The sequence below is a fragment of the Leuciscus leuciscus genome (assembly GCF_965113295.1).
Source record: "Leuciscus leuciscus genome assembly, chromosome: 23".
Lineage (NCBI taxonomy): Eukaryota > Metazoa > Chordata > Actinopteri > Cypriniformes > Leuciscidae > Leuciscus > Leuciscus leuciscus.
Genome location: NC_138747.1, coordinates 11,933,227 through 11,955,300, shown reverse-complemented (window position 1 = coordinate 11,955,300; position 22,074 = coordinate 11,933,227). Strand labels below are relative to the sequence as shown.

General features: G+C 38.0%; 2 protein-coding genes across 2 annotated transcripts in view; both read right to left on the bottom strand.

Annotated features, from left to right (window-relative positions):
- Window positions 1-107: 107 nt before the first annotated feature.
- Window positions 108-12,684, bottom strand: plch2b (phospholipase C, eta 2b; the record flags this gene model as incomplete). The annotated part of the gene is given in 22 exon segments (XM_082155563.1): window positions 108-343; window positions 510-1,725; window positions 1,826-1,905; window positions 1,999-2,145; window positions 2,501-2,585; window positions 2,665-2,789; window positions 2,900-3,007; window positions 3,205-3,390; window positions 3,475-3,563; window positions 4,132-4,235; window positions 4,344-4,424; window positions 4,518-4,625; window positions 4,735-4,906; window positions 7,617-7,737; window positions 8,203-8,406; window positions 8,488-8,581; window positions 8,741-8,911; window positions 10,160-10,276; window positions 10,422-10,430; window positions 10,432-10,679; window positions 11,508-11,654; window positions 12,450-12,684. Coding segments are annotated over 22 exon segments (3,864 nt in total). The 3' UTR covers window positions 108-326.
- Window positions 12,685-17,232: 4,548 nt separating this feature from the next.
- Window positions 17,233-22,074, bottom strand: part of skib (v-ski avian sarcoma viral oncogene homolog b) — a 32,010-nt gene continuing 27,168 nt past the window's right edge. Inside the window, exons 2-7 of the mRNA XM_082155175.1 lie at window positions 21,690-21,803; window positions 21,113-21,216; window positions 20,691-20,971; window positions 20,216-20,487; window positions 19,392-19,622; window positions 17,233-19,166 (exon numbers count right to left, since the gene is read on the bottom strand). Coding sequence (XP_082011301.1) covers window positions 18,945-19,166; window positions 19,392-19,622; window positions 20,216-20,487; window positions 20,691-20,971; window positions 21,113-21,216; window positions 21,690-21,803 — 1,224 coding nt within the window. The 3' untranslated portion in view covers window positions 17,233-18,944. The remainder of the gene's footprint in view (window positions 19,167-19,391; window positions 19,623-20,215; window positions 20,488-20,690; window positions 20,972-21,112; window positions 21,217-21,689; window positions 21,804-22,074) is intronic.

The following is a 22,074-nucleotide window of genomic DNA, read 5'->3' as shown; positions in this document are numbered from 1 at the left end:
TCTGTAGAAGCATATGTTTAGTTTTAAACACAGTCTTTAAATGCATTATATCTAAATCAAAATGGCAGCTTCCAGATGCAAAAGACAGAATGTAACATTCCAGGCTACTTTTTGAAAAAAATATGAACACATGAATTATGAGCCCAGATGACATGAGCAGATGATTAAGATTTAAGCTAAATAATATTTGTACAAACTACAAATAAGTATTTGCTTATGTGTTTGCTTTTCTTCCTGTAGCATCTGTCCATATCCGTCACAGTAGCTGCGATGTGGCATTTTCTTTTCGGTTCTGTTCCTTTTTAGGTTTCACATGCATGGCTTTTCTACAATGTTGAGGAATCTAAAAATGTATAAATAAATACAAAAACAGTCAAATCTCTACTCAGGTAAAAATATAGCGTGATTTTTGATAGACATTTTAACCAGCATGAAAAGAGCATTCATTTAAAACACAATTTATAATTTAGGAAAGAGCCTTTGGCACTTTTCTGTGCGTTACGACTTACCTCTGAAAAACAGTGGTGAATGGCAGCGAATCTCATGCATTTTCTGCTCAAACAGAGCATTCATTTCCCTCTGCAGTGTGCCCATTGTCTGCTGCTCGTTGTCAGGGAAACGGGATGGCAGAGAACTCAGGTCAAGGCTGTCCAAACTACTTAGGCTGCTTGATTCACTTTCAGCAAGGTTGTGATTATTAGGAGCCGAGCTTTTTGGTGCAGAGTAACTACACTGTGGGAGAGGGTATTGGTTGAGGAATTCTTTCCTAATGAGACCAGTTGTGTTTGGCGGAGAGGGCGGACGGCGTCTTGGGACGCTTTGTGATCTGCATCCTTTAAATGATGAATCTTTGGAAGATGATGTGCCTTGATCATTCCTGCGTCTGCTCAGCGCAGGTGTTGCGGGGATTGACATTGGTTGCCACAGGGGGTTAAGCCTACCATCTATAGAGGCTCCGAATCTATTATTGAGTACCGGATTTCTGGTGTTTAATGTTCCACTAGAAGGATCTAGTACTCCATCAGGTATTGGATGGAAATTCAAGAGTTCACACTTTTGTGTAGGTTCCGACTGAATTTTTAGATGGCTCTCTTGAAGTTCACACAGCTCAGGTTCCTGCACTGAATCCTCAATAACAGATGTAGCACCTGAGATCTGCTTCAACAAGAGTTGCTCATTAGAAGCAGGATCCTTCTTCTTAGGTACCTGTAAGTCTGTAGACTCGCACTCCTGTTTAAATGTTGGAGGTAATTCATTTAGTTTTGAAACAGTCAACTCCTTGTTATCCTCAAGGTGTGATTGAACCACTGAAGTCTGAATGTCCGATTCTGAATCAAATGCTAAGTTGTTATAGTCCATAGCCACTCCTGCTCCACCAGAGCATGTGATAGAGGACAGGCGGCGCCGTGCCTCATGAGATCCTTCTGGCTCCTGAAAACAGACCTTATGGGCCCTTCTCAGGGGTTCACTTTGAGCTCCTCTGAGCAACGACGCAGACTGTGAGGTGCTCCTGCTGTCCTTCGAGCTCACGTCATCACTGTAACGTCGGTTTAGAAAGTCCTCTTTGGTGTAGCAGTCGGCTAAACCCTTCACGACTTTTGTTTGGTTCTTCCCAGCTCCACCTTTACGCAGGAAGTTTGCACCGAATGACTTCCTTGTGCCGTCTTCAGAGGTCTGCATAAGGTTTTTCTGGATTAGCTGCTTTACTGCGTTGCTTGATTTGACCTGGTAATGAGTATATCAGAAAAATGGCAATTAATAAAAGGCAGAATAACTTCCTATAACAGCTACATTTATGTAAAAGAGAAATCTAATTAAAAGTTACCTTTCCTGTGATGTCATTAATGCCAACATGCACAAAGATAGATGCTTCTTCCACACCTTCTAAATAGACATGCCGATATCCTGTGGGACAATTGATGACAATTGAATTATTGATGAAAATGTAAATGTATACATTGTCTGTGCAATAAAGTCACCTATTGGCATGCGATTTACCTGGCATCATGCTTTTAAATGCTATGGTTCTCTGTCCAATGAAGTCTCGTCCAATTGGATCATGATCCCAAACCATAAAGCGCACCAAGGCAATCTGAGGCATGTGTAGCGTAAACACTAGCGTTTCCTCCCACATGGGGTTAAAACCTGTTAGTATGACATTAAAATATGAGAAAAGTACATACATTTAAAACATGACTCAGCTGTTAATTTGCTAATCTTTAATTGCGACTAATGGTTCATTTTAAATCGAAGATAACTGAAAAATGATTTGCGGTTCAGTCAGAGAGTTAGTTGCGAATACAATCACGAGATTGCATCTCATTTGAGTTCAAGACTTGTGTATCTTGACTGACTGGTTCTTTTTGACTGGAATGGTTCTTAAGAGTCATTTCTTTGAGAACTGACATCACATGGAAAACAACTTATTTTAATTTGGCACAGTGCTTTAAAAATACCAATACTGCCAAGTTCGGTTTGCACAATCCAGATTTGTACTTACCATTGTCGTCCACTACTCTTGTCTGCTGTTTATTGCAATCAATAGGCAATCCAATTATCTCCACTTCCACAAAGGGATCTATGATCTGGACAACAAAGCAGTGAAACTCAGATTGCATGTTACACATTATTACGTACTTTCATTTTAAGTATGAGTGAACTCACCTCTCCTCTGTCCCCTAACATGGAGTCTTTTGGCTTCGGTAGCTGCTGTCCACTAATTATCTTGAGCACTAGCTGAGATTTCCTGTGTCCTAGCAAAGGGTCTTCCAGTGTAGGATTAAAGGCACCTGAGGACAATCATTATGTGTGGTGAAGATTGCCTTTCAAAGAAAGTAATAAATAGTATGCATCAAACAAATGTATCTTTTTTACCTGTACTCTAGAGACACCATCTTACCTTTACAAATGCATTTTGGCTTCAGCACATAGCCGCAGTTTCCATTTGCTGCAAATTTCGCCCTGTTCAGCTGTAGCATACGGCCTTCTGTTTGATAGTTGAGAGCGACTGGAAAGATGAAACAACATTTCAAACAAATGCACAATGCAACTGGGAAAAAAGAGAGAGCCATTTGCCAGCAGTGATCCATTGCTGTTCAAATAAAAGTCGTCGCTGTTTCATCATTAATGAAAAACAAAAGGCTTTGATGATAATTAGAAAGAAAATAATTCATAATAAATAAAAGATAAAAAGCTAAATCAAACCTAAATGACATCCTGCGTTCCAAAAAGTCTGAGGATTGAAGTTGCTCGAATCAACACGGTAGTTGGAGGGGTAGACTCTAATGAGTTGTCGTTGATTGAAGCGAACTAACTGGGCAGGTTTTAAATGCAGAATCTGGTTAGCTATGCTCTCGTTTAAGGAGGAGACTTGCCAGCTGCACATGTACGCTGCAACACCAATACAGTTTATTTAGACATAAACATCAAGAATACATTTACAGTTTGTGCTCATAGAGGTTGCAACTGTCTTACCTTGAGTTTCTATATCATGAACACGCACTGACTTGGTGTATTTAACGAGATCAGAGAGGGCGCGAGAAAGTCTCATTGTTTTCCTTCGTCTGCAAAAATGTCCATAAAAAATGGACTGTCATTAGACTGGACAGATTTAGATACATACTGTAAAAAATGTTTGTAAGAATGCAACAATAAATACAATAAAACTATCACAATTGATTAACTGTAAGTTACCTCACTATATTATAGGAGATTTATTTTTTACTGTACAATAATGTAAATAAATATTATATTTTAAATATATATATATATATATATATATATTATATATATAAAATATTTTAATATTTAAAAATATTTAAATATACAAATATTATTTAAATATTCAATATTTTTTGTAATAAAAAAAACTTTGTTAAAACAGTAAAAAGAAGTTTTCATACATGATGCATCACATTTGATTTATATAATTTAAATAGTATTTTTTTCTCTTTTTAATGATCAGTTATGTACATTGGGGCATTCAGTCATATTTTGTACTGTTTAAATAAAATGTATAGCATAATTAAAAATACAGTCATGAATATACAGGCACCAACATTTTTTTGTATTGTATTTTTTTTACAGTGCACAGAGAATTCAACAACAAACTGTATCTCCTGAAATACTCACTTGCCATAGTTGATGGCCTGTTTATCGTTACTGCTTGGGATTTCCTGCTCAGTATCAGAGTCACTCACATTGGGCTTCTTTTTTAATTTCACACGTTTTTTCTTCTAAAACACAGATTGTGGAACATCATAACACTAGACCGTATAATGCTGCTTTCGTGATATTTTCCCCTATTTTACTGGAAATGTGACAAGTGGAAAATGTTTGCAGACCTTGCGCCTGAAGCTGCCCATGAATGACCTCCGTGAGCGTTTCTTCGATTCATCACCCGTCTCTGGTGCTCCTTCTGTGGCCTGTAACCCAGAACACAGCAGTTTTTAGTCAGACACTCAAGAAGGGGAATAACCCAATTATTCTAATGTAGACAAAAGGAAAAAGCATCTCACATCTCCATTAAGTTGCTCCTCTTCCTCCTCGTCCTCTTCACCGCTGTCTTCATCAGACACATCCCCTTCCTCTGCATCAGCATCAATGTTTGCTGGCAACTTCTTTCCCTGGAAAGCACCTCAGTGTTCATTTTTTCCCCCATGATTTGGTCACAGAAATATTCTACTTTAAACTTTATGCAATGTTTTCCAGGACAAGTGTAAAATATTACCTCACCTTGACAAGTATTTTCCCTTTCAAAACCTCTGGAGATGGCAGACGCCTGGACTCATTGGTATTTATATTTGATAAGTCCAGCTTGTCCTGTAGCACTTCCATGAGGTATTGAGCCATTTTCTTCTGCTGAGGCACAGTGCAATGGTTCTCTATAGAAAGGATCACTGGGTATCTGACAGTGGAAGAATTAGTTTTGTATATTATGATATGATACAATATGATATATATACATATACTGTACATATATATATTATAATTTTTGTTCCTTTTTTAATTAATTAATTAATTAATTACTTCATTATTATTTTATGAAATTAATTTGTATAATTTAAAAAAATAATTGACAATTACTATACACTGCCCGGCTGAAAAAAAGCTTCTGTTTGGATATAAATAGGCAAATGCGTAAGAGTTAAGGATTGGATCATTATTGCAGTGATTATTTTGTTTCTAGCATGTTATGCTTTTGGCAGCAGTTCTTCTAACCCTATAATATATGGAGTGTGTAGCTTTTCATTTCTTAAAGAATTATTTTAACACATGGGTCCAGACCATTGAAATTCATTGAAAGTCTTTGGGATGTGCTGGAGTAGACTTTACAGAGTGCTTGACTCTTGCATTGTTAATACAAAATCTTGACCAAAAATTGATGCACATCTTGATGGAATGTTGTAATTTTATTTCCATTAAGAGGTGCATCAATTTTTGGTCAAGACCTTGTATTGACATTGCAAGAGTTGATCACTCTGTAAAGTCTACTAATTTAAGGTCTGGACTCAGAGGGGCCAATTCATGTGTGAAACTGATTCTTCATGCTCCCTCCCAACCATTCTTTCACAATTTGAGCATGATGAATCGTGACATTGTCATCCTGGAATATGGCCATGATAGGTCTTACTACATGTTTTTTTAAGAAATGAAAAGCTACACACTAAAAAAAAAAGGTTCTTCAGGGGTTCTTTGCGGTGGTTAAGGTGCTATATAGCACCACTACCATTTAAAGAACCTGTTAAGCCCAGTTTGGTTCTTCAGCGGTTCTTTAGCGGTTCTTTGGGGTGGTTAAGGTGCTATATGGCACCTCTTATGGTTCTACATAGCACCATTTGACAAAGGTAGGTGCTATATGGCACTTAAAGTGGTTCCCCTATGATTACAAGCCAATGAACCACTTTTAGTGCTATTTAGCACCATTTTTGTTTAGAGTGTATACACATCATCAATTAGGGTTAGAAGAACTTTTTCCAGACTTATAGCATGCTAGAAACATAATAATCACTGCAAAATGATCCAATCATTGACTCTTCAGCATTTACCTATTTACAGTTGTGGTCAGAATTATTGGCACCCCTGGTAAATATGATCAAAGATGGCTGTAAAAATAAATCTGCATTGTTTATCCTTTTGATCTTTCATTCAAAAAAATTTGCAAAAATCAAACCTTTCATTGCAGTAAACAAATTGAAAGTGGAGGAAAAATCACATTATGAAATAAATGTTTTCTCCAAAACACATTAGCCACAATTATTGGCACCCCTAGAATTTTTAATGAGTAAAATATCTCTGTATATTCCCATTAATATAAAAAAATTTAGCACACCAGCGTGACTAGGAACATGAAATTGTCTAGCTATGGCTTCTTGTTTCACCGGAGTATAAATATGAGGAAACACAATGAGTTTAATCGTGTGTTATTGTGTTAATAACACAATTAATCGTCCATTACAATGAGTAAAACCAAAGAATATAGTTCTTCTGATGTGCAGTAAAAGATTGTTAAGCTTCACAAAATAGAAAGTGGCTGTAAGAAAATAGCTAAAGCAATTCCCATTTCCACCATCAGGGCAATAATTAAGATGTTCCAATCAACTAAAGATGTTACGAATCTGCCTGGAAGAGGACGTCCGTCTATATTGTCATAATGTGTGGCGAGGAGGAAAGTTTGAGTGGCCAAAGACTCTCCAAGGATCACAGATGGAGAATTGCAGAGAGTAGTTGAGTCTTGGGGTCAGAAAGCCAAAAAAAAAAAAAAAAATCACCACATGTTGTTTGGGAGGGTTTCAAGAAAAATCCTCCTCGTTCATCCAAAAACAAACTCCAGCACATTCAATTGTCAGACACGACTGAAACTTCAAAAGGGATCAGATTCTATTTTCAAATCAAAATAAATAAATAATAATTTTGGCAGCAAACCCACCAGATGTGTTTGGTGCAAACAGGGATCAAAAGTACCCCATGCCCGAGGTTGTGGGTCCTGGAAATCTTGTTCAGGTACATGGTATCATAGATTCTAGCAAATACCAACAGATAAAACAAAAATCAAAACCTGACTCCTTCTGCTAGAAATCTTATAATGGCCCGTGGTTGGATCTTCATTCAGGACAATGATCCAAAACAAACATCAAAGTCAACACAAAAATGTGTCACTAAGCACAAAATGAAGCTTCTGCCATGACATCCCAGTCCCCTGACCTGAACCCTATAGAAAATGAGTGGGCTGAACTGAAGACAAGAAGCGCCAACATGGATCTGGGAATCTGAAGGATCTGGAGAGATTCTGTATGGAGGAATGGTCTCTGATCTCTTGTCAGGTGTTCTCCAAACTCATCAGGCATTATAGCAGAAGACTCAGAGCTGTTATCTTGGCAAAAGGAGGTTGTAAAAAGTATTTAATAAAAGGGTGCCAATAATTATGGCCAACGTGTTTTGGAGCAAAGCATTTATTTCATGAAATAATGAAAGATCAAAAGGATAAACAATGGAGATTTATTTTTTACAGCCATCTTTGATCAGATTTCCCCGGTGTGCCAATAATTCTGACCACAACGGTAAATCCAAACAGCAACCTTTTTTCTTTTTTTGACCAGGCAATGTAAATCACTTACTGAGTTTTGGCAAATGCATATTTGTTGATTGTCTCAACAACATCTTTAAAGAGGATTTTTGAGGTAAGTGTGTAACCATGATGCACAATAGGTTCCCCATCAGGACCATCCCAGCAGTCAACTAGAGAGACAGAGATAGAGACTGTGTTAGTAGAAGGATAACGTGTTTTGTTTAAAGTCACAATGAAATCAAAATTGTCAACTCTTGCTTTTTTAATGAAATATTGCAGTGTTTATTAAAATGATTTATCCGTGCACATCATTATTTTTTTTCAAACTCTTGTGCCCTCATAATCTTTAATCAAAATAACCTCCCCTCCCTCTTGCAGCATCGTCTCTTCTCTTCTCTGATGTTTACTGGCGCAACAACGATGGGTTTCAACGATCCAATCAATTCCCTTTGGACAAAATCAAGTCCCGCCTACTTTTCTTGTTCGAGAAGCCGTTTTACTCCGATATACGTCATAATAGTGAAGAAAAGAATTTCATGCCGAGTTTAATGATAGTAAAAACCTTATTAAAATGTGTTACTTTGATCAACACTTCTGCAGTATGTTAACAAGGACAAGCTTTTAAGTATTTCTACCTTCCACACAGCGACAGCCCGTCTGAAGCACATAAGCATACATATCAACCCGAGACTGAGACAGCAGCTGATCTCCAGTCAGGTAGGTGTTGTGAGAAGATGCGATGTAGTAGTTTGTCAGTGGCTGTGTCATGTCCTGATTTACTTGATAGTGTTCTGGGTTGAAGATGTCTCCTGCAGGACTACGCATGTAGTTGGTGAAACCTTAGAAAGCAAGAAAAATGTATTAAAGGTCCAATGTTATAATTACCATAAAAAAAATGAAGCACATGAGGAGTCTCTCACCATCAATACCCAGCAGCATATGTGTTTGGCTATCAGAACATGGCTCAAACTGGTTAATGATCATCTTGCAGTAGTCTTTAGTCACATTTACCATCTAGAAAAAAAAGAACATGCATCAAAAACGGAACAATTCCAAGAGGGTCCTCGTAGCATTGGTGCTCGGGCCCTAATTACAAATATGACAGTTCAACGCCATCAAAAGAGTAATATATTTAACGAATACATGACGATACGCAAAATGAATCACACCAGCCTTTTGCTCATTTTCCAAGAAGCGGTGGAGGTCGTTCACGTCCATGTGCTCTTTGTGGTTACTGTAGGTGATCATTAGTAAGTACAGATCTCTGCGTGTGGAGATCAGCTTGTAAAAGGAACAGAATTCCTCAAACGTCAATGATCCCTGGTCATCGTCAGTGTCAGCCTCCTGCGAATGCAGAGTTTTCTTTCAAATGAGATACTTATTAACATAATTTCACACATATTTCATGAAGTATAATGTGCATTTTTTGGATAATGTTTTTAAAAAAGAAAATTTAGAAGGTGAAACAATCACTATTTTCTCAGGTTTTTAGTAAGTGATTCCCCTGTTACCTAATCTTTTTTTTTTTTTTTTTACTTTCAGTGAAAGTAGTGTTATGGTATTGGTTGCGGTAGAAATATATATGTCTCCATTAAGGATTAGAGGCACTGGAGTTAAGACCTTAACCAGTTTCAGACAACACCATCTGTTCAAGATGAACCATATGTTACATACTCAGAGCGTACTCATCGGCATCTTTGCTAGTAGCACTGTGGAGGTGTTTTAAACCAATATAACCTGGCACAGGACATCAGTAATGATAATACTAGGGGATTTTCATGCCTTGCTTGTCAACCTGAGGAAAAGGGTAGGGGATGATATATCAATAGTAAGAATAATGTTAATTAGTACTATGTATATTTCTACATAGAAAAACTATGTAGAAATAGCACATAGTAGAATGAGACTAGTCTTGTCAAAAATACCAGCTAGGAGAATGTGTTTGATATGCTCATCCAAGCTAGCTTGCTTGTTTGTCTACTCAACGGCAGCTCTGTGTACTGTCGAACGGAATTTACATCTACACAATACTGTTAGGGGTCAATAATATAAAAAAATAATAATAATAATTAATACTTTTATTCAGCGGGGATGCATTCAATTGATCCAAAGTGACAGAAAATATATTTATAGGCTACAAAAGATTTCTATTTCAAATAATGCTTTTCTTTTGAACTTTCTTTTCATTAAAGAATCCTAAAAAAAATTATCACGGTTTCCACAAAAATATTAAGCAGCGCAACATTGATAATAATAAGAAATGTGAGAACTTGAGCACCAAATCAAAATAATTTCTGAAGGATCATGTGACACTCGAGACTGGAGTAATGGTTGCTGAACATTCAGCTTTACATCACAGGAATAAATAATATTTTCAAATATATTGAAATTGAAAAAAAGTGATTTAAAATTTTAATAATATTTCACAAAGACAGCCATGGTGAGCGTGATGAAAAAAAAATCTTACCCCAAACTTTTGAACTGTAGTGTGAAGCTTATTAAGGATGAAGCTACACAATTTTTAAATCAGCTGTTATTAGTACTGAATTGTTTGATTTAGTAGTAGTTATATATACTGTATATAAAATGTACCTGGAACATTTCTTTGACTTTCTGCTTTGGAAGGTTCACATTGAGCTTGTGGAGCAGCTGTAGAACCTCTCCAATGCTCAGATTCCCATCTCCATTTTTGTCAGCTTCTGAAAAGGTCTGTCTCAACCATTTGCAACAAGATGTAAGGAAATATCCACTCTTACATAGAACACATCACAATTCACACAAACTGAAACAGGTCACATGGGGGCGCTGTGGGAGGATTCAGTCCATCCATCACCTTCCCCCTCAGAGAGGACACAACTAAAAGGATATTGATCTCGTGTCCGTTGCCTTTTTGCCAAACTGTCTTCGTCACTGATGCCTGCCAGGAGGTATTTAAGGCCAGTGATCCAGGTCCGTGCCTCTTCTCCATTCGTGGAAACCAAGTCAAGAGATTCCACATGGTCTCCATGGTAAATACTGAAGCAGCAGTTTGGATCAAAGTTACTGCTGGCAAATCGCCTGAAAACCTCAGTTCTCATCCCCTCACAGACCTCATGGATAGAGTCTATGGTGACTAAATAAACCATGAACAAAGAAAAAACAGTGCAGTGCTCTGAGCGTTTGATCATTTCTTCAGTAGTTCAGACTTTTTGACAAAACAATCTTTAGAGAAAAATACCTGTAGGCTACCTGATCGGAAACAAGTTGTAGCACACATCTGTTTAGCTTGACGCTATATGTACATGTTGACAAAACTCACTTTTAGCAAAAAGTTAGTGGGTAGCAAATCAAAGCCATTCAGATAGCACACTACCTTACTATTCTCACTATTGATTCAGTATTCTGTGCATGCTTTTTCAGTTTAATTTTATATATGCACAGAATACCTGGATAAACAGTTCAGAGCTTACTTACTGGTATTCTGTATCCCACAATGCTATGTGCTTGACCTTTCATTTCAATTATGACCAATGACCAGTAATTCCAGATGTGATTTTTAACATCTTTCTTGACTCATTGTTTGATTGTAACATGACATTTTTCACACTCACTAGATTAAACATGCAATGTGAAGAGATCATGTGATAAATGTAGTGAGCTCACTACTGTTTACTGTCTACTGTTTCACTTTTAAAAAAATTTTTTTTATTTATTTATTATTATTATACATTTTTATTTATTTTATTTATTCATATAATTTATTTATGCAATATTGAGTAAGCATTTAATTCCTAGCATGCCAAGAGTTGATTCTTTAAATATTTACTCTTTCAAAAGTACTGTAGGCTACATGAACTGCAAACTGCACTTGTCATGCAATTTAATGGAGGTGTTCAAAATAACAAGCACATGCTGACATCATGTACCCCAGCAGCTCAAAACAGTTTTCTATCTGACTCACTTTTAGCTCTCTCATGTTTTCTGGAGGGCCTCCAGCGGATGCAGGACTTGTGCTCATCTAGGTAGAAGAGGCGCACCAGAGCCTTGGATTTTCCTCTCAGTTTAATCATTTGAGATCCGGCCTGCATGTTGCACATGCATCTCTCCACTGCAAAAGAGGATTTTAATGATTAATATTTGGCTGCACATATGTTATTGGCATATAAACAGGCCACTGTTATGATTGCGTCTGTACATTATTTTAAATATATTTTGGCACTATTCATTTCTTTAGTGTGTGCACCTTTAAGAGGATAATTTTAATGTCAGAATTTAGAGCAGTTGCATCAAGTTCCATTTCAATCAGATTACACAACTGCGTCACACATGCACAGGTTCGTAAGACTGTTTACTGTGCGCTGACATGCATCATGGAAACAGTAGCCTACTACAATCATGACGAACTCAGAGACAGCATCTTATAAACATGCAATAATTTGTTTGTATCGTTATTGGAAAGATATCTCTATTTCAAGGCATACTATAATAATATACCAATACCAGCTGAATCATATCATATATTATTAAAATGAGTTTTTTTTTCTACTTTCTGTGTATGTCAGAATGACATTCTAATGGACCAGGACTCAGGAGTCACCAAAGGTTACTTTTAATGGTCAACTCAGGGTATGCTTTGCTTTCAAAAAGTTGCTTTGGAGGAGCGGATCAAGGACAGAGGGTCATGTGACGCAGCTAGTCAGTCTAATCTCCGGGGATTGTATGTGTCCATATGCCGTGAGGTGCATTTCTCCTGATGGCAATAATTTAGGACACTGTCTTATTGTTTTCAGTGCACTGAAAGTACTTAATTAAAACGTAAATAACATGCAAAATGAAGTTCACTCAGCAATTAGATAATTTCATATTTGTAATAAAAATATCAGATCAGTGTTTTAATTCTTACCTATCTGGCCTATTCTCCATTTTGGCGATGCAACAATGCTTCCTCCTATCCAGAAGAACTCCTCAGCCAGACGTGATATCGCAGCTTTCTGCCATAGTTTAGGTGAAGTCATTATAGAAGGAGAGGGTGATCGGAAAGGTGAAGGCGGCCTCCTCCCAGGACTCACGGGACGCCGGGTTAGAGATGGTGAAAACAAGGTTGGAGATGATGGTGCCATTCCTGGAGATGTGTTCATCACTGCTGGACTCTTGTGTAGTCATAACCTAGACCTCTGGTCATGTTCCTCGCCCACCGTATCAGTTCTGTAATTCATAAGGTCAGCTCTCTTCTACTAGCGGCATCCAGCGAGACAGGTGTTACTGAAATGATGAGCCAACAATTCTCAAGGGTAGCAATGTGCATGTGGACAGATGACTTAATTCCAGTTGACACCTCTTCTTGACTGATCCTCTTAGCAATTGACCCTCCCTCTGGTCCACTGATATTGTGTTTTCTTCAGAAATTCCAGTGTGAGGGCAATTAGACTGCCATGGTGAACGGGTGTGCTGTGGAGGCTAGTTTCGGAGGAACTGGGACGGGAAGAAGAGTCACACGTGTCAGCAGTCAGTAAATCTCTAATCCAGGATGAGGAGAAGGCATTGCTCGTACTAGGGGATTTTCATGCCTTGCTTGTCAACCTGAGGAAAAGGGTAGGGGATGATATATCAATAGTAAGAATAATGTTAATTAAAAATGGAAGCATGAAATTAATCTGGGTTTCATTACTACATTTATATCAAATGCATGTTGTTTATAAGCTTTTCTTCAAAAAGTGAATTAAATAAATGTCTTATGAACTAACAACTGGTTAACTGTTCTTATAAAACACAAATATACATACACACATACACATACACATACACATACACACACATATATACACATACTGTATACACACACATACATACACATATACACATACATATATACACATAGTATACATATACACATACATACACACACACACATATATATATATAGTCACAAAACAGGAGATGAGGCACGTAGATCAACTGAACAGGATTTTTATTCATAGAACGATAATGGTATCTCAGATCATCAACCGGGAAAGTGAATGGCATAAGCAGTTCTATTTGACAATCACACTTAACTGAAGAATCTCTATCTTTGCAGGATCGATCCTGGAGTGAAACAGACAGATGGGTCAATGGCATTTAAAGGACTAAGAAGGTGAGTAGTATACAGGTAGGTAGTCGGGTAGGTGCACTCTCATGTAGAGGGTTAAAACTCTGGTGATCGTGAACGAGTGGGTGGAGCTGGTGCTGAGGGAATACTGGCTGAATCCGTGACAGTACCCCACCTCCACAGGCAGCTCCAGATAACCGGGCGTGGCAATGAGGATGACCTCTGCCCCGGGAACTCGGAACTTGGTAAGGAGAGTGGGATCCAGAATGTCATTGTGTGAGATCCATGATCTTTCCTCTGGGCTGTATTCTCTCAGTCCACCAAGTATTCAATGTGATTACGTCGTCGGCCAGGAATCTAAGATGGAATGAACGGTGTAGATCTGATTGTTATCTGCTTCTACTGGAGGAGGAGGTACGTCAGCAGCAACACGTCCTGTGGAGGAAGGGAGAAGAGAGTCATGGTGAGGTTTGAGCAGAGAGACATGAAAGGTGGGTAAAATTTTGTATGGTGGATAAAATTGTCACACTTTTTTTTTTGCCGTTGGATGGTGAATGGGCCTCTGAATCGGGGATTCAGTTTGCAACAGGGCAGTCTAAGCTGAGTCCATGAGATGTGCAGGATGGATGGAACGTAAGTGCGTCCCTCAGGACCTCCCAGCGTAGCAGGTTTATCTCTTTTTGCTGCTGCTGCTGACGAGGATTCAAACAACGTGCATTCTGTAGATATTCCAGGTTACGGTGATTTGTGATTAGCAGAAACAAGTGTTTTGTTCCCTCCAGCCAATATCTCCATTCGTCAAAGGGTAGCTTGATAGGGAGGAGCTCACGATTACTGATGTTGTAGTCCTGAGCTGATTCCCCCTGCCACTGAGATAGCACTGCCTCCACACCACTGGTGGATGTGTCTACTTCCATAAATAGGGGTAGGTTTGGATTGGGGTGTTTAAGGATGGGAGCGGTGCAAAAGGCTTTTTTCAGTTGTTGGAAAGCTTCCATGGCAGCTGGAATAAATAAGGATTTCAACGATGAAGATGACAAATCTCTGGTGCATGTCCCAGAACACCTCATCCATGAAGCCTTAGAACTCGGAAGATGAGTTTGCCAGCCCGCACGGTATAACCCAGTACTCATAGTGCCCTGATGGTATGATGAAAGCAGTTTTTCCCTCTTCACCCTTCCGTATTCGGATGAGATTGTAGGAGCTGAGCAGGTCCAGCTTGGAGAAGATGCAAGTGCCTCTCAGTTGTTCCAGGGCTGCTGGGACCAGGAGAAAAGGATAACGACAATGGTTTGATCATTGAGAACCCTTTAGTCGATGCACAGCCACAAGTCTCCATTCTTCTTTGCCATGAAGAAGAAGCTTAAAGCAGCAGGGGATGTAGACGGTTGTATGAATCCTTGCTTGAGTGCCTCCACGAATTACTCATCCATCGCCTTCTGCTCCAGGATCGACAGAGGATAGATTTCACCTTTGGGCAATGTGGCACCAGGTACAAGCTTGATAGCGCAGTCCCATGGCTGATGAGGTGGAAGTTTTATCAGAACACATCCTAGAATGCCTGATATTCCTCTGGAATGCTCACTTCAGGACTTTTAATCGTGGTGGAATTGAGGTTGACTGATATCTTTGTATGCTGAGATGAAGGTTTCTTCAGTGGATGTTGGGGTTTCACTTTATTTTGATTGTCCCTTTAACACATGCTGTTGTCTAGAAGTAACATTGCACCTACATGTCTACTAACTCTCAACAGAATGTTCAAAAGGGACCATCAAAATAAAGTAGTACTCACTCCACTTGGTAATTTCTCCATTTGACCAGGAAACTCCAGGTGAATGTATCTGTAGTTGAGCCTTCCAGCACCAGAAGCGAGATTTCCTCTATGCAGGATTCCAATACCAAGCGTGATTAAGGGTGTGCAATGAGTAATTATTCCTCGACCCTGCGGCTTATGCAGAATTGAGTGGATGCTTAGGGTTTGTGAACAGGGAAGGTTCTTGAGAAGGTCCAGGGTGTTTGAGAAGTTCCCTGAAGATGAAGTTCCCTGCGGTGCCTGAGTTGATGAGAACTGTAATGGAACATTGAGGGGTAGTCACTGATACTGTGGTGCATTTTAAGCACTCACTGCTGGGTGAACTGGACAGTCAGGGATGAGGTGACCATTAGATCCGCAGTAGAGGCATAAATAATGGATTTGGCATTGACGCTAAGTTTGGGATAGATGAAATGAGTCTACCTGCATAGGCTCGCTAGGAGGTGCTGTTGTAGCGGCTGATGGAATTAAGGGTGAGGATTGCAGCAGTAATATTTCTAGCTGGCAAGCTGAGATGCATTGGGCTACATGAATGGATTGTTTTATCAGGTTTTAACCCCATATAATCGTCATAAATTGCCATCTGAATTCCCATATCTTTAGGCGGCCTCGATTCAGGCGACCTTGTTCAACTCACTTGCATAGGTAGGAGTGATATAATATAGGTGATCTTGGCTTTGTCTGTTAGAAAACGGGGAGCATGCATCTCGAATTGCAGTGAACATTGCAACAGGAATCCACTGCAATCCTCCGCCGCTCCAGAGAAGAGCGCTGGTTGGATCATGGGACTGGCTGGGTCATGGGACTGGCTGATGTGACTGACAAAGAAATGGTGGTTGGAGGAAGTAGTGACTGTCAGAGAGTTTGTACCGGTTCAGCAAACAGATCAGGAGCTCCTGGTTCCATTACAATTTACTTTTTAAAGATAAAGTAGAATCTGTTGAACTCTGTGCATTTGTAAGACTCCTAAGTGTGATTATGAACGAGTGGGTGGAGCTGAAGGACCTGGTGCTGATGGCACCCCCTGCTGGATGAATCCGTGACATATATAAACTGTAAAATAAAATTATAGAAATACAAATTATAAAAATATGTGATTTTTTGTGTGCTGTCAAATCGATTAATCGCATCTTACATAAAATGTTTTGTATTCAATCGATTTGACTAACTTATGAAGTAGGGTTAACTGTTCTTATAAAAATACATATTAAAAATATATTTGATCTTTTCTTATATACTATGGTTAACTGTTTATATGGTTAATAATATGAAAATGATTTATACCGTTTTTAATCTTATAATTTGTAACCAGTGTTAACTGATAAGAGTAAAAAATAAAAAATAAAATCTGTCTTATGAACCATATGAACTGTTCTTATAAAAATACATATTAAAAATATTTGATCTTTTCTTACTATGGTTAACTTCATATTAAAATAATTTATATGTATAATTTTGTAATCTTATAATTCGTAACCAGTGTTAACTGTTCTTATAAAAACACAAATTATCCCCCCCCCCCCAAATTATAATTTAATAATAATGATTATTAAAAATAACTATTTTATCTTATGAATTAGGGCTAACTGCTCTTAAAAAATAATTTATATTTTGATCTTATCTTATGAACCAGGGTAAAATCTTCAAATTTTTTCCTAAAAATAAAAAATAAAAAAACCCATTTTAAAATGCCTCTAATCTATCAAATCTGGGCTCTATAGTAGCTTTAAATTGATATAATCCTAATTACTGAATGTAGCAAAGAATATCAGAAAACACAAGACGAATGGTTGATTCTGTTTAATGATGTTATTATTCGTGGGGGAACATTAAAACAAGTAAAAAAAATGACCCACATCAAAACCAAAACTATGACAAGACCCTGCACACAATGCATATCTCAAGTGTGACGCATAAAAACATCAAGAGGTTAAAAACTGACATAGGCAAGCATACGGATCTCGTTATATAGAAGGGGAAGTAAAAATGTACCCAGAATAAATAGAGCGATGGAGAGGTTAGAATATGTATTACTGCAGGTTTATTCAAGACAGGGGTAATGGAGATAAAATATTTTTTTTTTATAAATTCAGCAAATACTCTTTACAGTTCATCAGTCACATTTCTGATTTATCAACCAGAATTCTCAGAATGTGAAACTTTGCTTTGGTAATTATATAAAGTGATTTCCAAAGGGACTGAAATTATTCAGAAATATAATGATCTAAGATTTTTGTTAATATTATTACATAAGGATTTTATACAGTAAATGCCCTCTAGTTGAAAATATGATAGGAGAAATTTACTTTCGTGTTACATTATTTCATACATACAGTCTATTGGTTTGGAGCAAAAGCATTTAGAGTGAAGTGTAAAGCAAGCTATCATATTTACATAGTTTTTTTAATGTTTAAGTGGTATTCACATCTGTAACAAATGTATGAAAACTTTTTTATTCAATACTTGATGTCCGAGATCTGAAAAAACAGAGGGCTTCAAATAGACAATACAACTATCTTTTCTTAAAAGTGCAAATTTTTTTTGGTAGAAAGTAAAAAAATATATATATCCTTGTTTTCTATATAAGTAGAAATGTTATTTTCATTAACAGCATTTTTATTTATTAATTTTTACCTTAAACCAGTGACTAAAAATGGATATTTGTCACGCGAGTATAATTCTGATTCTGAACAAAAAACATTCATTTCACCATCAAATGGAGCATGGAGTGATCAATGTCATGCCCTCGTCTGGACTGTTAAAAATAGCGAAAACTGGTAATTAAAGTATAATACTTGATATTGTAGTTTAGGACAGATGGTAGGATTCAGCCCATATTGATCATTACCAATACTATAGGGTTTTAAGTACATGGTAATTAAAAATACAAAGATAAAAAGCTCATCTGAATGTATGTTTATAATAAAGCTTTGCCGCACCATAGCACTGTCGCTCATGCAAACTATTTCGATACAACAGCGAAAAAAAGGTGAAACAAAAGCGAGCAAAACCTTGTAATGACAACACCTGTGTAGCAAGTATAATTCTGGCTTGTAACACTTTCTAGTTTACAGAGTATCAGCGGCACTAACAGGTTGTTCACCTGCTACTGTCAATGTAATGTGAATAGAAAACACATTTGTTTCCCAAATATTTTTCAAGTATCTTTGCAAAAAATTTAAATAGCTTATAACAAAATAAATTCCTTAGATTAGCTTAAAGAAGCTAACTGAAGGCGAGTCAGTTACACGCGATGCCACCGTCTCTGAACGTCCTTCCCATCGAACTTCTTTCCAGTTACTTGAGTTCATGATTTATGGTTACAGTTTCCATTGGTTTTGGTAAACGCACACTGTAATATGATTGTTAATCATGACCATTTTCCTGTGATCCAGAACTTTTTTTCATGAATACGTTGGCTTTAGAGGCGTCCTCTACTCGTCCTCAAATCAAAGTCTTCATCCTCAGCCATGCATTGAACACATTACTCTAAATGTTTAAGATACATCTTCAGCTCTCATTTCTTTCTTCTCTCCCTCAGTCGGTTGTGTGTTTGCGATGGCGTGTCCCTCCGTCTCTGCTTTGTGGCCCAGCTGTTCCTGAAGCTCTTTGACGACCCTCTCCAGGTTCTGCCGGGCGTCCCGCTCCTTCAGCAGGTCCTCTCTTAACTGCTCACGGTCCACTTCTGCTTGCTGGAGCTTCATCTGCAGATCTTCAATCTGATGGAGAGAAAAAGAGATGTTGGAAGTCATTTTCCAGAGCAAATTCTGTGCACATCCTATCTGCTGTCATTATACTTTATTATTCACAGTGGTGTCCAAAAGTGTGAAAATGCTTCCGTTTTAACTCACCCTGCTCTCTAAACATCAAAAGCAAACATTAAAAATACAGTGTAAATGTATCTTCTGTGCTAAAATATACCAACAGGATGTCCCGAATCTCACCTGTGAGGAATACTTGGCCCTCAAACGTCCTGCCTCGCAGCCCTTATCGCACACCCGGAGCTGTCTCTCTCTGTCCAGCTCCCTCTTCAGCCTGCCGCAGGACTCGTTGGCGTCTCGCACCTTCTTCTCACACTCCACACGGAGGCGCTCAATCTCCTTCCTCAGGTTCCGCTTGGCCTCGATGGCTTCCCTCAGCCTGCCCTTCTTAGTCACCCTGACAAACTCCAGCTCCTGTGAACGACAGGCAATATTGTTGAAGAATAGCACACATTTTTACAAAGCAATTCGCTATACAAATTTACTTATTTGATTAGCGACCTAGAAATAGTGCAGAGCCGTATTATTGTAGTATGTATGTATGTACTATTTTATAGTATTTTAATTTTAGTTAAGATTTTAGTAATTTTGTTATTTTTATTAGTTTTAAAATGTCTCTTTAGCTTAAATTTTTTATTGATTTATTTCAGTTAATGGCCAAGGCAACATTTCAATTTTTTTTAACGTTTTTTAAGTTTGTGTTTTTCATCTAATATTTATATTTTATTTTATTTTAGAATTATTTAAATTACCAAGAACTATTTTCAATAGTTTTAGTTGACAACTACACTGACTATTCTAAATTCAGAATATTCAAAACTATTCTAAAAATATTATTTTTATTTTTAGTATTTAAACATTTGAAATGAATATTTTGTCCTTTATTTAATGTCGTTAAATGTCTAATGTTTGGTTTGAAAAAACAAACTTAAACCTTTGTTGATTTCCAGGTTGAAATGATATTCTGAGTGGCAGTTTTCCAGACTTTCGGAGCTCGCAGTAAGTACCTGCTGAAGGCTGCGTTTGGCTTGCAGAGCGGCGGCTAGCTTGTCCTCTTGCTTCACTCTCATGCGGATGATCTCCTGGAGGAACTTCTCTCTGGCCTCCTTAGAGCTCAGGTCACTGCAGAGCGTCTGCTTGAGGACTTCCAGCTCAGAGCAAGGGCTCGCCCCTAGTCTCGCCCTCCCATCATGCACCTCTGCAGTACTGGGAGCGCTGAGGTTCATCGCTCCAATGCCATTTGTAAATGGAGGGGACATCAATGAACAGGAGACAGTACCTGGAATGACAGAATAATACAGCAGTGAAATAAAAGTGCAATATTTATTTCGTTCTCAATCTAAATGGTGTTGCTAAAATACTCTCTTTTGAGCTTTAATCAGTTTACATGTATCATATTAGTGTACTATCTACTAAACATGGATGTATCAATTGTTTTCACAACATGTATTTAACTGATAATCCTCTTTTTCCACATCCTACCTTCCCCACAGTTGTCAACCTCGATTTCTGCGTCTGAGTCCTCGTTCTCCTGAGGTCGCTGTCTGACTACTGGAGTGGGCAGAGAGGCTTTGGTCACTGGCTGTGATTGTCTCTCTGCAGATGGCCACCTCTTTCTTGGCCTGGAGCTCTCTGTCTTGCTTGTGTTGTGGGTCTCGGTGGGGTGAGAGAAACAGTGCGGTGGCTGCTCATTATTTTTAAATGTGGCAATGGGCAGAGATACATTTGGAACTGCCAGGCTGTCTTGTCCTTTAGTAAGTGGTCTGAAAATCACAGGAAAAGGAGACATTCATTTAATGTCTCAATCAAAGCAATGTATTGATGCATTGGAGATGATGAATAAACTACTTATGGCTATATTAATGCTATAATGGTATAATCACAGAAAGTTTACATGTGCGCACCTCTCATAATTGTGGCTAGGTGTCTCTCGCTCAGCAGAGGGAATTCTGGGAGACCAGGGCCTGAAGGCTGAAGGTCTCTGCTTGAACTGGAGCTGCTTAAGATCCTAAACAGAGAAAAATAAGACCGTTTAATTAGGGACGCAAGAAGTATCATATTATCAGCTATTGACCAATATAGACAATTCATCCGTATTGATTTAATTGTTTCGTTTTTACTGCGCATTTGTTTTTAATTTATTTAGATAAAATAGTAAAGAATTTTAATATTAGCATCCCTAACTTCAATATCTATGATGCCTAGATAAAATAGCCAAAATAATAAATGCTGATAATTTCGAAGAGTAACTTTTCATTTAACTCATAATCCGGAGGTCTATACAGCAATGGGTTGGTTCAACTATGCTCAGACTCAGAGTGTGAAAATGAAAACAAGTGTGAAAATTGACCAAACAAAACAACTAAATAAAAGAAATATATGAAATTGATTGTTTTAAACGAATTAAATCATAGCTTTGAAACCACAAAATATGAATCACGACTTGTTTTTCATAAAGGAAACAAGCCAATGCAAATCTACCTTATTAGCAGATGCAGCCAGAGACTGTAGCCAATCAGCTTGCTTCTCTTTATCCACTGATGGGGATCTAGAGCGGTCATGTTTGGACTTTTTGGAGGGAATGGGACTGTACGCCTGTAACAAAAAAACACACACACTCTATGAGAGGATATAAAACACTGTGAAGGCAAGACTCCAGCGCTGAGGTAGAGCTTTGACCATGTAGGTGTCAAACAGACTTACAGCTCTCAGCAAATATCTGAGAGAAATCAGGGTAAATTTAGAATCAGTACAAATAAAAACCAAACACTACAGGCATTCATTCAACTAAAAAGGCTTCTTGAAAAAAGAGAGTATGACCGTAAGAAATCCCTCTCCTTTGCCCTCAGGTTTCAGCATGTCGATA